The 12,600-nt window shown below is 45.2% G+C and overlaps 1 protein-coding gene across 2 annotated transcripts in view; it reads left to right on the top strand.

The window, feature by feature from the left end:
- Positions 1-12,600, top strand: part of dennd4c (DENN/MADD domain containing 4C) — a 28,918-nt gene that overhangs the window by 3,633 nt on the left and 12,685 nt on the right. For both annotated transcript variants that reach the window (XM_068713482.1, XM_068713481.1), the window contains exons 2-8: positions 6,513-6,822; positions 9,966-10,218; positions 10,308-10,377; positions 11,188-11,357; positions 11,511-11,752; positions 11,898-11,964; positions 12,100-12,158. In XM_068713482.1, the coding sequence (XP_068569583.1) occupies positions 6,524-6,822; positions 9,966-10,218; positions 10,308-10,377; positions 11,188-11,357; positions 11,511-11,752; positions 11,898-11,964; positions 12,100-12,158 (1,160 nt within the window). In that variant the 5' untranslated portion in view covers positions 6,513-6,523. The remainder of the gene's footprint in view (positions 1-6,512; positions 6,823-9,965; positions 10,219-10,307; positions 10,378-11,187; positions 11,358-11,510; positions 11,753-11,897; positions 11,965-12,099; positions 12,159-12,600) is intronic.

Here is a 12,600-nt window from a genome sequence, read left to right as displayed (position 1 = left end):
ATGGACATGATAGTCAGGCTATCACACAGGCTTATCTGAAGCCCTCCAAAAAAAACACAGAGAGGCTGTGAATGCTCCACCTCTCACACACTCTGAACAGCAAATATTGAACAGTTAAATAAATCTCCTGCCTTTTTATCAGGTGCACTAGAGCACGTTTCTGTCAGCATTTAGACTTAAAACTGAATGTGGCTCATTCCATTTGTATTTACAGACTAGTTTAGTGGCCAACGGTACACGCACGCACGCACGCACACACACACACTGTAGCTCGCTTTGCACCACGCGAACACAATCAAACAGCAAACGCGACTGGCTTGGGTTTGAGCTCATCTCAAACCCGCGCTCCACTCCAGTAAATGGAGGTGTCGTCACCTCATTGGCACCTCGCACACGGCCCCGGCCTTCACCGCTAACGGCCCCGCTGTGATGACAGGTGGCAGGGAGGACCACTTTGCTCTGCGGACCCTCCAAAGCGCGGAGGTACAGAGAGTGGCACTTGAGGCGAACGCCGGTGCTGCATGAGCTGTCAGCGGGTTATGTGTTGAAAGCGGTTACAGCTTCGATAAAATGAGCTTTTCCTTTTGCATATTTTTGCCTTAAGGAGTTGCACACATGCACACGCACACTTGTCACAATAGAGAGGGTTGGTGCGAAGGATCGGCCTGTCCTATTTATACCCGAGGGGTCGGCGCGGTGCCCAGTATAATTACTGCATTCTGCACGCGCTTCTGTAAACACTGCGTTTTGGTCTCAATTGCAGTGTCCCCAGGTTCGGTGCATGACAACTGTGCGTGTGTCATGCTCAGCTGCTGTTTCAGTCAAGCTGTGAGTGGATCTGCATGACGTGGCTCCTGCTGAAATAACCGGGACAGACACAGCACTGTCTGTTGTCCAGCATTACACACACTCACACACACACACACACACACTCAGACGCATGCATGCGCGCACACACACACACACACACACACACACACACACACACACACACAGGCTCTTTCACCCCTGGGGGAACTAGCCTCCAGGCTCTTTTGTGTGGAAAGGGATGAGATCATTTGTGGGGCAGACCATGGGGGGATGGAGTAAGGGGGTTCCACTCTGTGTCCTTAAATAGAGAAATCTCTTGTTTCTACGTCGGCCTCTGTCCCCTTCGTGTCTCTGTCCCGTCTTTTGAATTTGGTACCTCGGAAGTGAAGGGGCCGGCCAGGTGAACGCCATTAATGCCATACAAGTGCTAAAAGTAAACACACACCAGGTTTGTAGAGCAGGACCTCCCAAGTTTTGTTCATGGCGGTCGGAGGAGTTTTCCTCTGCCCTCTGGGGCTGTCGGGCTGCGTGAGCCTTTGGCACTGGTCGCAAGCAAGTTGAGACCAGTGCCGCCGTCAGAGAACAAGACTTTCCAGTGCAGGGAAATCAGGGGCCTCGAGGAACGATCCGCTCAGGATTTAAAAAAAAACTAGAGTGATCACCGATTAAATTTTGATCCTCAACAACCCTTTAAAAAATAAAATACCTCAGATGATGAGTGGAACTTTCTCGCTTGGTCTCGCTAATCTGAAATGTTAATATATTCCTCTTGTACTACTAGTTCCTGATTTCAATAAGAATGGGCTATTGTACTGGAGGCAGGGATTCATTGCATCTCCTTGTATTCCAGCACACCTTCCAAAGTTGTTTTGCCTTCTCTCAGGAGAAACCGTAGAGGCCTCCCTCCCCTGCATGCTGATCACAGAGCAGCTTCAAAGATCAGATACAAATAACAAACTTCTACTTCTGTTTCCCCGCAACTGGTAAAAAAAAAATGGCTAACGAGAGAGCATTGCAGTTGATGTCTTCGGCTTCATTTATTTGTCTTAAATATTTAAACAATGTTTTCTATTACCAACATTCAAGTAATGTGTTGTGCTAGTTAGCTCGTTGGAGCATCTGTGGTGCTCTCAACATGGCGAGATGAGAGCAGAGTAGTGGACCCGTCACGTCACTAAGGCCCGAATGCTAGAACCTGGTCTGCATGGCTGTTTTTGCTTGGCTTTCGCTCTTCTTTACTCAGAGGCTTATGACCCTTAGTCATTTCCACAAGCGGTTATTTTCAGAGGAAGTTGTCAGGATACTCAGAGATGCTGTCATTTGGCATGTCAGTTTTTGGTAAACATGCTCTGGAATAATGTTTATTTATTTATTTTTGTTATGAAAGAAAAGTGGATTTATGGACATTTCTCCGCAATGGACATCAGCAATACTGTTTAACACCAGAAAGAGGAAGTCACGCTGATTCCAAGAGTGTGTGTGTGTGTGTGTGTGTGTGTGTGTGTGTGTGTGTGTGTGTGTGTGTGTGTGTGTGTGTGTGTGTGTGTGTGTGTGTGTGCGCGATGTCCTTTTTTTTTTTTTTTTTATTTGAGTTATTGGAAGAGCTGTGAATTTTGAAGCGAAGCGCGTCAATCAGGTCAAAGGGTTATAGCCGAGGTTTGAGCCAGAAATGGTCACTGTGGATCGTCCACCTTTTTAATGTCATGAAATGAATATCAAGTTATATTACATTGATGTAAAAATGAAATGAAGACCCAGTAGAACCAGTAAATAGTCCCGCTCATTATGTGCCAAACCTAGCTTGAGCTAATTCTAATGCTAATATACAAACAGTACAGTATGTGTACAGTAAACATTTAAAGTGAAAGTGTACTGGAGTCGATGTGTATTTAAGAGTTCACAGCTACAAGGCAGTCGGAGTCTGCTTTTTTGAGGAACTGGCCCCGCGTACGTGTCCTCTTAAGCTTCATAGTGGTGTTGTTGTTGTTGTTGTGGGTCGCAGTGACCTCGCTCCCCGAATGCAACCCAGACAAAGAGCGTGACACTCGATCGCCGGGGCTCAGGACTAACAGAGGAACAGGTTTTCACATGGGAAGGGAGGGGCAGAGCGCAACCTTTTTGGAGGCAGAGGCTCGAGTTTCAACACGGGACTTAATACTGTAAAAATGTAATGCGCCGGTTCTACCGTTCGACCCGAGAAGCCTCGCCGCGTAAGCCTTGAGGTTGCTGAATGGTTTTTTTTCCCGCCCTACATGCTGTCACAAGTGAAAACCAAGAAGGGCGGGGGGAAAAAAATCCTTAATGTTATGTTCCCTTCTGTTTACGATAGCTTTTAAAGCTTTTTATTCTAATCCACTGTCAACACCATCGCCGTTTATGGCCACTATCGTGTTTTATTTGCTCCACAGACAATAAAACAAGCCCTCTCTGCCATTTTAGGTCTGAAGCGGACTTCGCCGTCCTTTTTGAGGCTCCAGAGAACAATGTCGGCTCTGCTAAATGTACCCTTGAAAGACTTGGAGATCGATTTCCTCAGAGTAACACTAGTTGCCGCTCAGGGTCTCGCAGCCTGGCATTGTTGGGGTTTCGGGTGCCATGGCAGCGCCACTGTTTATCTATCTGCTGTCACAAAGAGATATTTGTATGGATGTGGTCGGGTGTGTTGTGGAGACAGAGGGGACCGGCACAAAGGTGTTCCAGCCTTTTAGACTGTGTCCACAGTTGTGTGCACAGCTAACACTGGCCTTGCAGGGAAACAATCAGTCATTTCAGTGTTGCTGGTGGTAATTTGTGACGATGTTTAATATCCTCGGTGCATTTTGATTCACCGGCAGCGTTCAAAGCCCATTCAGGACCAAAGAGATCGGCTGGTTGCCCGGGAGAGTGTTTGTTTTCCTCTTTTTTTTTTTTCTGCCTCGTTCCCTGCTGTGACACTTTGTGGTGATCTCTGCCCATGCTGTTGGGAAGCTGTGTGACTCGCAGCCTTGATGCTTTTATACCAATATTACCATTTCAGAGCAGATTCATTGTCGAGGTTTGTGACAAAGTTTAAAATTACTCAGCAGACATGGGTTGTTTTTTATCTGCTCACCAGTTTGTCATATCAACTTTGGGTAACCTCTTGTTTCACTGCCTGCTGGCAAAGCAAAGACAGTTCTTAGCTTTTATGCTGCTGGGTCCGCTCATGTGTGTGACGTTAACAGTCCAACCAGAGACTGAAATCAACAGTATTCCTCTGAGAAGATGTTATTGGTGCACGACAGGTGTCAGAAAACAGGTGCAACGCACTGCCTGACACCGCACTAGACGCTGGAACCCCCTTCTGATTCGATGCCAGATGCTTACACACAGATTTCAGCTCTTGGTGTGGTTTGTGGGCTTCTCTAGTTGCACTAATGTAGTAATTGTGGAACTATGTTCCAAGCATAGACATCTGCACTTAACAACCACCTTTTAAAAAAAAAAAAAAAACTCTCATAAAGACCTCGAAGCATTGAGTGCAGTGAATCATTTATTGATTTCTTCAACGTTCTATACTCGAGTGAAACAGGTGTGTTCAGTTTTGCGAGTTTTGTTTCAGCCATAAACAGACATTGATTCACCACACACACACACACACACACACACACACACACACACACACGTAGACCATCAGAGTACATTTACTGGCCAGCCTTGGTGAGAACACATTTAACAATGTGGTTTGTCATAAAGCAAATAGTCTGAAAACAGCATTTTGCTTTTGAATAGTGTTTTGACTGGTGAGACGTAACCATGCATACGGTGCAGTGAATCTCTTCAGAGCATTAAGTCTGAAAACATTTCCATGTCTCCAGATTGCCGTTGTGCATCGTCACAAAATAAGATCTTGGAGTGGGACAAACTTTATTCTGTGTTTAGCGTAAAAAAAGCCCCCATCTGGAATCATTTGGGCTTTTACGACTCTTACTTACAAGAACAAATAAGTTTCAGTGACATTCCTCAGAATGAGTAAATGTCCTACTTTGGAAGGAGCATACCAAAATAGCAAACAAACACAATGCTGATCCCGTTTTGATGTTTCTCTTCCTTACCTGCGAATCAATCTTCCTTGATGCACTTTTATTGCCATGTTTGTTTTGTGGAAGTCGTCCAGTCTCTGCTTTTGGATACGACATGAAACCATATTGTTTTTTGCCGCTCGAGGCTTGTGTTCATAAGGTTACACTCTCTGCTCTTTTGATTTCCCGACATTGTTTTCAAAAGGAGAGGAAAAAAATGGGGCCATATTCTGGGCAAATATCCAGCAGCAGTTCTTCAAAGCCACCTGGGCTGCGAGGCTGAGGCTGGCAGTCCACTTAAAACAAATGAATTTCGGCATGTTCACATGGGCAAAATGCAGAGTTTCTAACTAAAAAGCTAATTCATCATTCAATCAGATAGGGTTTTCAAATACGGGTTAAGAATTAAAAACATGTTTCTTTCACACACACACACACACACACACACACACACACACACACACACACACGCCATTGTTGTCCCAAGACCACAGTGCTGTGCAGTTGATGGAAATCTAAAAAAGCAGGCTCGCAGTCTAGAGAAAGATTTTACTTTTTGTGTGGAAAGTGTGTGTAACGTGTGTCGGCTGTTTGCTGTCGTGCTGTGGCTGAACAATTTCCAGGTCGGTCTGCCTCCCTCCAGTCCTTCCACAGCGTCAGCCAGCGGATGTCCTGCACTGCGTGGCAGCCGGTAGTCGCTAGCAACGACTCCTGTCTCCAGCTACACTGCTTGAAGAACGGCGTCACGTGCACTCTTTTAGTTTCTCTCTTTGCACGACAACTTTGTTGCCTTTCGAGATGCCTGTGCTGTGTAATCGTATTGACTGGTGGAAAAGTCCCAAATAGAAAAACTACAGTTGACACTATCAATCTGCGTCATGAAATCCAGAGCTGTCTGTGCTCGATGTTGCCGCACAAAGAGGCTTCTTCTTCCCCCTCCCGCCACAGCTGACTCACCACTGGAAAAATAGAACTTCCTGTGTTGGCCCCAAAGCAGCCCTTTTGAAGAAGGCGTTTGACGTGTCAGCTTTAAGTTTGTTATTCTCCTTAAACAACTGGTTGCTCTCGGTTGTTCTTTTTTTGACCAGGCTTGATAAGTGAAGTGCTTTTCATTGGCACAGTAAGTTGATAAAAGTGCCCTTTAATTTCTTGTGAAACGCTAAATGGAAACTGAGTCATCAACTATTTGAAATTACTTGCAAACATTCATTAGAAAATGACAAAAGACACATTTCAAGTGTTTTATAGACTTTTGGTGTCTGCTTGATTAATGCCGACGGTGGCATTTCTTAGCATTCCACCGGGTCCGGCTGCTCTCCCATGGCTCTCTGTAGCCAGCGGAGCTTTAACTCTCTCGACATAACCGGAGCGGCGCGTTGATATACAATGACAAGAGCGTTCGTGAACGTCAAACAAATCCAGTCCCCTTCTTTACTCCTTGTGTTTCCCCCGGTTTGTTTGCTTCGTTGCGGTGCAGCGGTGGTAAAGGATCCTTTCCTTGCCTTTGCCACAGTATTACTTAACATTCTGTGTGTAATCCATCCTGCTGTCCCGTGGCGAGATGTAAGAGATGTTTCAACATCAGCTTTCATGACTGCAGGCCCCCGGTGTATGAATGTCCTTCTAAATGAATCTCACACCTCTCTATTTTCTTCCTCCCAGGAGTCCCAGCCATGATCGAGGACAAGGGTCACCGCGTGACCGACTACTTTGTAGTGGCCGGGCTGACGGACAAATCCACCCCTCTGGAGCAGGACCTGTCGGAGACCAAGTCCAGCGGGCCCAAAGCGCCCATCACCGACTTGGCCGTCATCAACCGGTCGGCGGGAGAAACGGTCCCCGAGGGCTTCACCTGCATCGACAGCACCTACAGCGGCCAGCCGGCCAACCTCAATCACGGCAGTCTGAAGAGCCCCGAGCTGTTTCTGTGCTACAAGAGGGGGCGGGGCAAGTCCCCTCTCATTGACATCGGGTGAGTAAAACTAATCAACGAGCGGTTTATAGTCAGTTTTTGATAACAGCTTGGTATGAATCATTCATTTGGACAGAAGAAGTTTGTAGATTAAAGTTACAGTATGGTCTGTTGGTTACATAACACTGGATTCAGCATTACTAGTGCAGTCAGTGCCCGTTCATTACATTCAGTGCGGCCCATGTCCCATGTCACGATGCATTTTATATGCCAGCAGATTTGCCTAGTCTTCGCAGGTATTACGACTGTAATGGAAAAACGCAGAGAAACAAATGAGCTGAAGGAACGTAGTACCGAACTAAAATTTCCAGGAACTCATTGGTGGAATCGCGGCTTTATATTGGGGGTAAATCAAAGAAATCAACTTCCCTGTACAATGATTTAAATAGCTCTTATTTAAATCATTATGTCCCAAAAGTTCACTTAAAGCTGAATGCGGAGTTATTTTCCTCATGTGAGCCAGGGAGGAATGAGCAGTTGGGAGGCGGGGTTAAAGAAAACGCCTGCCTTTTTTTTGGTTCTATGCGCCACCAAAGAACATAAGAATGAACGGGGCCCCGCCTCCAACGCTGTATCCAGTTCTCGAGAACCGTTTGGCGCTTGTTGACTTCAAGGGATGCGAAGGAGAGTTTGGTTTGTAACGTCAGTACAAACCAAACTCAGCTAATGTCTGCCTGTATAAAGGGTTCAGTCACTACTCCTACCTTTTGTCAGGCTTATAGTGATATATTATAATAATTTCATCATGGAAAATGTTTCTAATAATTGTGTCCCCCAGTGTTTGTCATGTTTGACTAAACTTCGATGAAGAAGCGTTTACTCGGGATGAAGAAAGTAGGTGTGTTGACTGCTCCATTCACTCGGCGCCGTTGCATCACGGAGCTCTTCCCCTCCTCAGCCACTCCTCTTGGCTCCTTTCCATTCATACAATTGCTTCCTTCTTTCACGTTAGAAAAGGGAACTCCGTCATGTTTCACTGAATCCAATCCGGTAGGCCTGAAGCTACAACTGCTCTTTACTTATTCACGGAGGAGCCAAAGAACGTCAGCCACATTTCATCACGAGTGCTTTGTATCTGTTAGGCACGCTTTAATGAGAACAATGATGCAACAGCCTGAGGTCATTTCAGCTCTCCACACACCTTAGACTTTTTGTGTCTCCTGCTAATAAACTGGAGATTCCAGTCAGTCTCTGCTCGCTCTCTGAAAGAATCCCCGGCAAAAGTCAGGCTCTCATTAAAGCTGGTGTCGCTGTGTAAAGACTGCGACGCATTGAGCGTAATCCACGTTGTTCTGTGATTCATTTGGTTGATATTGTGTGTCGACGATGCGTTTCCCTTCTGCTAAACTTGGCATTTAAACTACAGAACTACGTAACCCCCTCACGACACCCTGCAGCCGTCGGTGCACTGAGCAGAGACGGAAGATCATATGTCAAGTCATGTTTCCTTTTAAGAGGTTGCGCAATCCTGATGAGCATGCCAACAGACATATGGTGCGGATGAAGTAGAAGCACGCTTTATAGTTTTGCTTTCCTCCTCGGCTGAAGCACCAGATCAATCATGCAGTTTAATGAGACTGAATAACAGATCTCACAGGTCTCTTTTTCTGTGTTTCTGCGAAAAGAGACCATAATCAAACGCATTGTGGTTGTGGTTCACTTCCTAACGGTTCTGTTTTGGTTGAACCACAACACAGAAGCTCAGTAAATATATTTGGCCATGTTGGTCCTTCCTTCATGTGATTCCTATCCTCACCCGCTGGTCGTCATCCGCCGAAAGAATAACTGGAAAACGAGCATCCTGTAAATCATTCATCCTTCCTTCTGCCAGTGAAGCCAGCAGAGCAGAGCCCGGGGCTCCAAAGCGTCACGACTCGCTGTGCCCATTAGGACACCGGGGTTTTTTTTTTTGTTGCCTAAATGAGAATGTGCTGGCAACTGTCCTCCTGGCCTCTCTGGGTTTGTCCTGCATTCTTTTCAGAATAAGTGGAGTGTTGCAGGACTATTATATCTGCGATGGCTGCCCTGTAGCCTGCACAAGATTAAAGAAATGAGTTTGGGGGGGGGGGGGGTCTTAGTTTTAAAGAGGGCAGCGATCGCAGCTTTTGGCCTCCCACGTGGCATTGTCCAGATGGAATGGGAGCGCATGGAGCATGCTGCCATAGAAGCCCTGCAGTCATGCAAAAATATAAAATCCAACACAGTGGGAAACTGATTGCTTTCCTGACTGCAACTTTTAGCTGCAACTGGTGATGCACAAAACATTTGGGCAGCAATCCATATTCTTGCATTCAAAGTGCTGGTTTTGCTCAAAGCTGGAAATGAGAATCTTGATATTGAAATCCCAGACAGCAAGGACAACGTTCATGAGTCAGTTGGTAAATAGGTTTGAATCACGTCACCCTTTGAAGACGGGCTTCTCACCGAGGCCTCAAAGGGAAACCACCGCTCTAAGAAGAAAGTCAGCGGCTCTGACCGCGCACCGATCCTCGCTGTGAAACAGGAGGACCAGATCATCCTCGCCACAGAACAACCACGCCTCAGCCTCCTGCTTATTGTCTCTCAAGAACGCACTTTTTTGCTAAATCTAAGCATTGCACATTTTTTTTGTCCGATTTTTACATTGATTAGAATTAATTAAATATTTTTTTGGAACATGCATAACCTGCATACTGTCAGAAATCATGGCTGATGGAAACAAAAACTAGACGGTTATTTTTCTTGGTAATTCTGCTGTAGAGGATTCTCTGTAAGTCTGCTTCAAACTGCTGACACCGTCACCATTTGGGAAAACCACACCAGCAGAAACCATCCATTATGTATTGTGTTGGTTGTAGGTTTTTCTTGTGCAACACACTGAAATTCCGATCTTCTTTCTGTCTTGCCGTCTGTTTCAAACTCTTGATTTGTTGTTGGGACACAAATGTCCTCGTGTTTTGCACTGTTACGTGTAAATTATGTGCCTAATTGCAAAAAGGTTGTTTAAGAAATGAAAGCCGTGCCTGACGGGAAAAAAACTCCCTCTGAGCCTCTTAATTGTCTCTGATAGCTTTGTAATATGTGTGGGCATGAGTCATTGCACTGCTCTGCTGTCTGCCATTTTCATTTTCGCACCATTTATTATAATTGTTGTGTTTTATCAGTGTGCTGTACGAGGGCAAGGAGCGTCTGATCCAGGGCTGCGAGGTCATCCAGGCCACACCGTACGGCCGCTGCGCCAACGTCAACAACAGCTCCGCCACCTCGCAGCGCATCTTCATCACCTTACGCCGAGCGCCGCCCGTCCAGCCTCAGAACTCCCTCGCGGTGACGGACATCTGCGTCATTGTCACGAGCAAAGGGGAGATCCCGCCACACACCTTTTGCAAAGTGGACAAGAACCTCAACGGTGGCATGGTGAGTCCGATTTAGATCCTTAAGCTGTAGCACTTCACCGTCAGTTTTTAGAGAAGAGATTTGTCACATTTGTGTTTTTAACCTTTCAGTGGGGCTCCAATGTGTTCCTGTGTTACAAGAAATCCGTATCTGCATCCAATTCCATCAGTTACAAAGCTGGTGAGTAAAAGTCTCTGATGGTTTACTACGTTAGAAGTTCATTTTATTGTTATTGCACTTTAGATAATAGAGTATAGAGTAAAGTAATGAAAAGAATTGTTTTTCTAACATATGTATCTATTTCCTGGTGGAAATACACTCCCTTTATGGTAACAATTGGTGCCAAAGATGTTTTGCCATAATAATATCTCGTCTTTCTGTTAAATGTTGTGATATATTGATATGATAAAAGCAGCGCTCCTCAGCCTCTGTCACGTCTTTGTCTCAAAGCTCAAGCGAACGGCACCTTCAGTGTATCTGTGATCTTGCACGAGATAGTCGTTGCTTATTGCAGCTGGCATTTGTAAATTGTTGTGTGACATTTCCACTGACTGAATGCTTCCTTAACAGATTGGCCTTTGGAACAGCTCGCTGTGTAACACGCGTATAATCAGTGTTCATGCTCACACACCCATTGCCGACACACATATGCTGCCTTTATCTTTTTGTCCGGCCTTTTTCCTGTGAGGCGGCTGTGTATTCATCTCAGGCAGCGGCACTTCCTGCCACGCCCAGTATTTGTTCGTCTGCAGACTTGTTTGTGTATGCGCATGTTCACAGAAGAATGTGTGTCTCGTTGGAACGACATCTCACCAAACAACAATTTACACACGTGACTACGTTACTTCCTGAAAAGGAAACCCGAGTATCGTACTTAGCGCTTTACATCAGACCTGAAAAACACTGATCTCCCTTTTCTTAGAGCCTCTTTTGGTTAACCCTTGCATAGAAATGAAGCCATAATTATTTGTTTTTCCCTTTGTTCTCCAGGTCTCATCTTTCGTTACCCAGAAGAGGACTATGAGTCTTTTCCTCTGTCAGAATCTGTCCCTCTGTTTTGTTTGCCGATGGGCGCCAAGATCGAGTGTTGGGCACCAAACACGCCTGACCCTGTGCCCGTCTTCTCCACGTTTGTTTTAACCATCTCCTCTGGTGAAAAGGTGAGATGCAGCAACCAAAAGCAAGCTGTAATCAGCTACAGTTGAAAAGCCTTTTGAAAGATTGTTAAACAGATTTCTGTCGACGTTAAACTGGCCAGGAAGCCAAAATGCCACAAAGTTACTTCAGGAATTTGTCCGTATCTCTGGTTCCAGGTGTATGGATCAGCCATCCAGTTCTACGAGCCACATCCGGTGGATCAGTTGAGCGAGAAGCAGAAGATCCAGCTGGGCCTGCTCACCACGGTGGAGAAGAAGGTGATCCCCAACCGGCCCGTAAACAGCAATAAATGCATCTGCCTGCTCTCCCGCTGGCCCTTCTTTGAGTCCTTCCGCAAGTTCCTGATGTTCCTCTACAATCTCTCCGTCTCCGGCCCTCACCCGCTGCCTATTGAAAAGTAAAAAATCTGCTCGCAACTATTGACATTTTTATATCAGTTGTTGGGGACATTAATGCTGAGCACCATACACAGCTCACCTTTTGATTAAATGCGGTTGCTGCATAATGTTTGAAGACCTCATTTTGTGTATTTCTCTCAACAGGCACATCTCTCACTTCATGCACAATGTGTCATTTCCTTCCCCTCAGAGGCCAAGAATATTGGTCCAGGTGACATATTTTTTTTATCTCTTTACATTTTTCTATAATTGCGATAATGTTGTCAGTCAAATATATACTTTACCATGCGTACAATTCAGTTTTTATAATTCCTTACATGAACATTATGTATTTTTTTCCTCTCAGCTCTCAGCGTATGACACCTTGATCCTCTCCCAGCCTGTGTGTACACCTTTACCACTCAGGTACAATGCTAAACACCTTCATATTACAATAAATATTATGTTCAGTTCCTTTGATGAAGTCCTTGTTTCAAACATACACTTTCAATTTATTCTTTATACATTGACAATTTAGTTTCTATTTCAAGCTGAAATGGAAGCAAAACTCAACACAGAACTGGCCATCTTCAGGCCTTTGTTAAAACTAAGAATTATTGCTAAATTATTTTCAACTTAATGTAACCCACTGCTCACAATTTAAAAAAAAAAAAAGCCTTCTAAATAGTCATCATAGGTTCTGAAGAAGTCCCAAGCAAGATGACGGCATATGTAAACTGCATTGGCAAAGAGAAACAGTGGATCAAGTAGACTCTTGGAAACACTGATCGAATGAAAGTTAGCGGCCAAATTGTCTTAACAACATTAGAAACTGCTGGACATCCTTAGAGATGGCTGTCAAATTGAA

This window comes from Cebidichthys violaceus, unplaced genomic scaffold (genome assembly GCF_023349555.1).
Source record: "Cebidichthys violaceus isolate CVI_PGR_0920_01 unplaced genomic scaffold, fCebVio1.0.p SCAF_19, whole genome shotgun sequence".
In the NCBI taxonomy this organism is placed as follows: domain Eukaryota; kingdom Metazoa; phylum Chordata; class Actinopteri; order Perciformes; family Stichaeidae; genus Cebidichthys; species Cebidichthys violaceus.
Note: the sequence above shows the minus strand (reverse complement) of the source record. Positions and strands in the feature narration are given on the sequence as shown.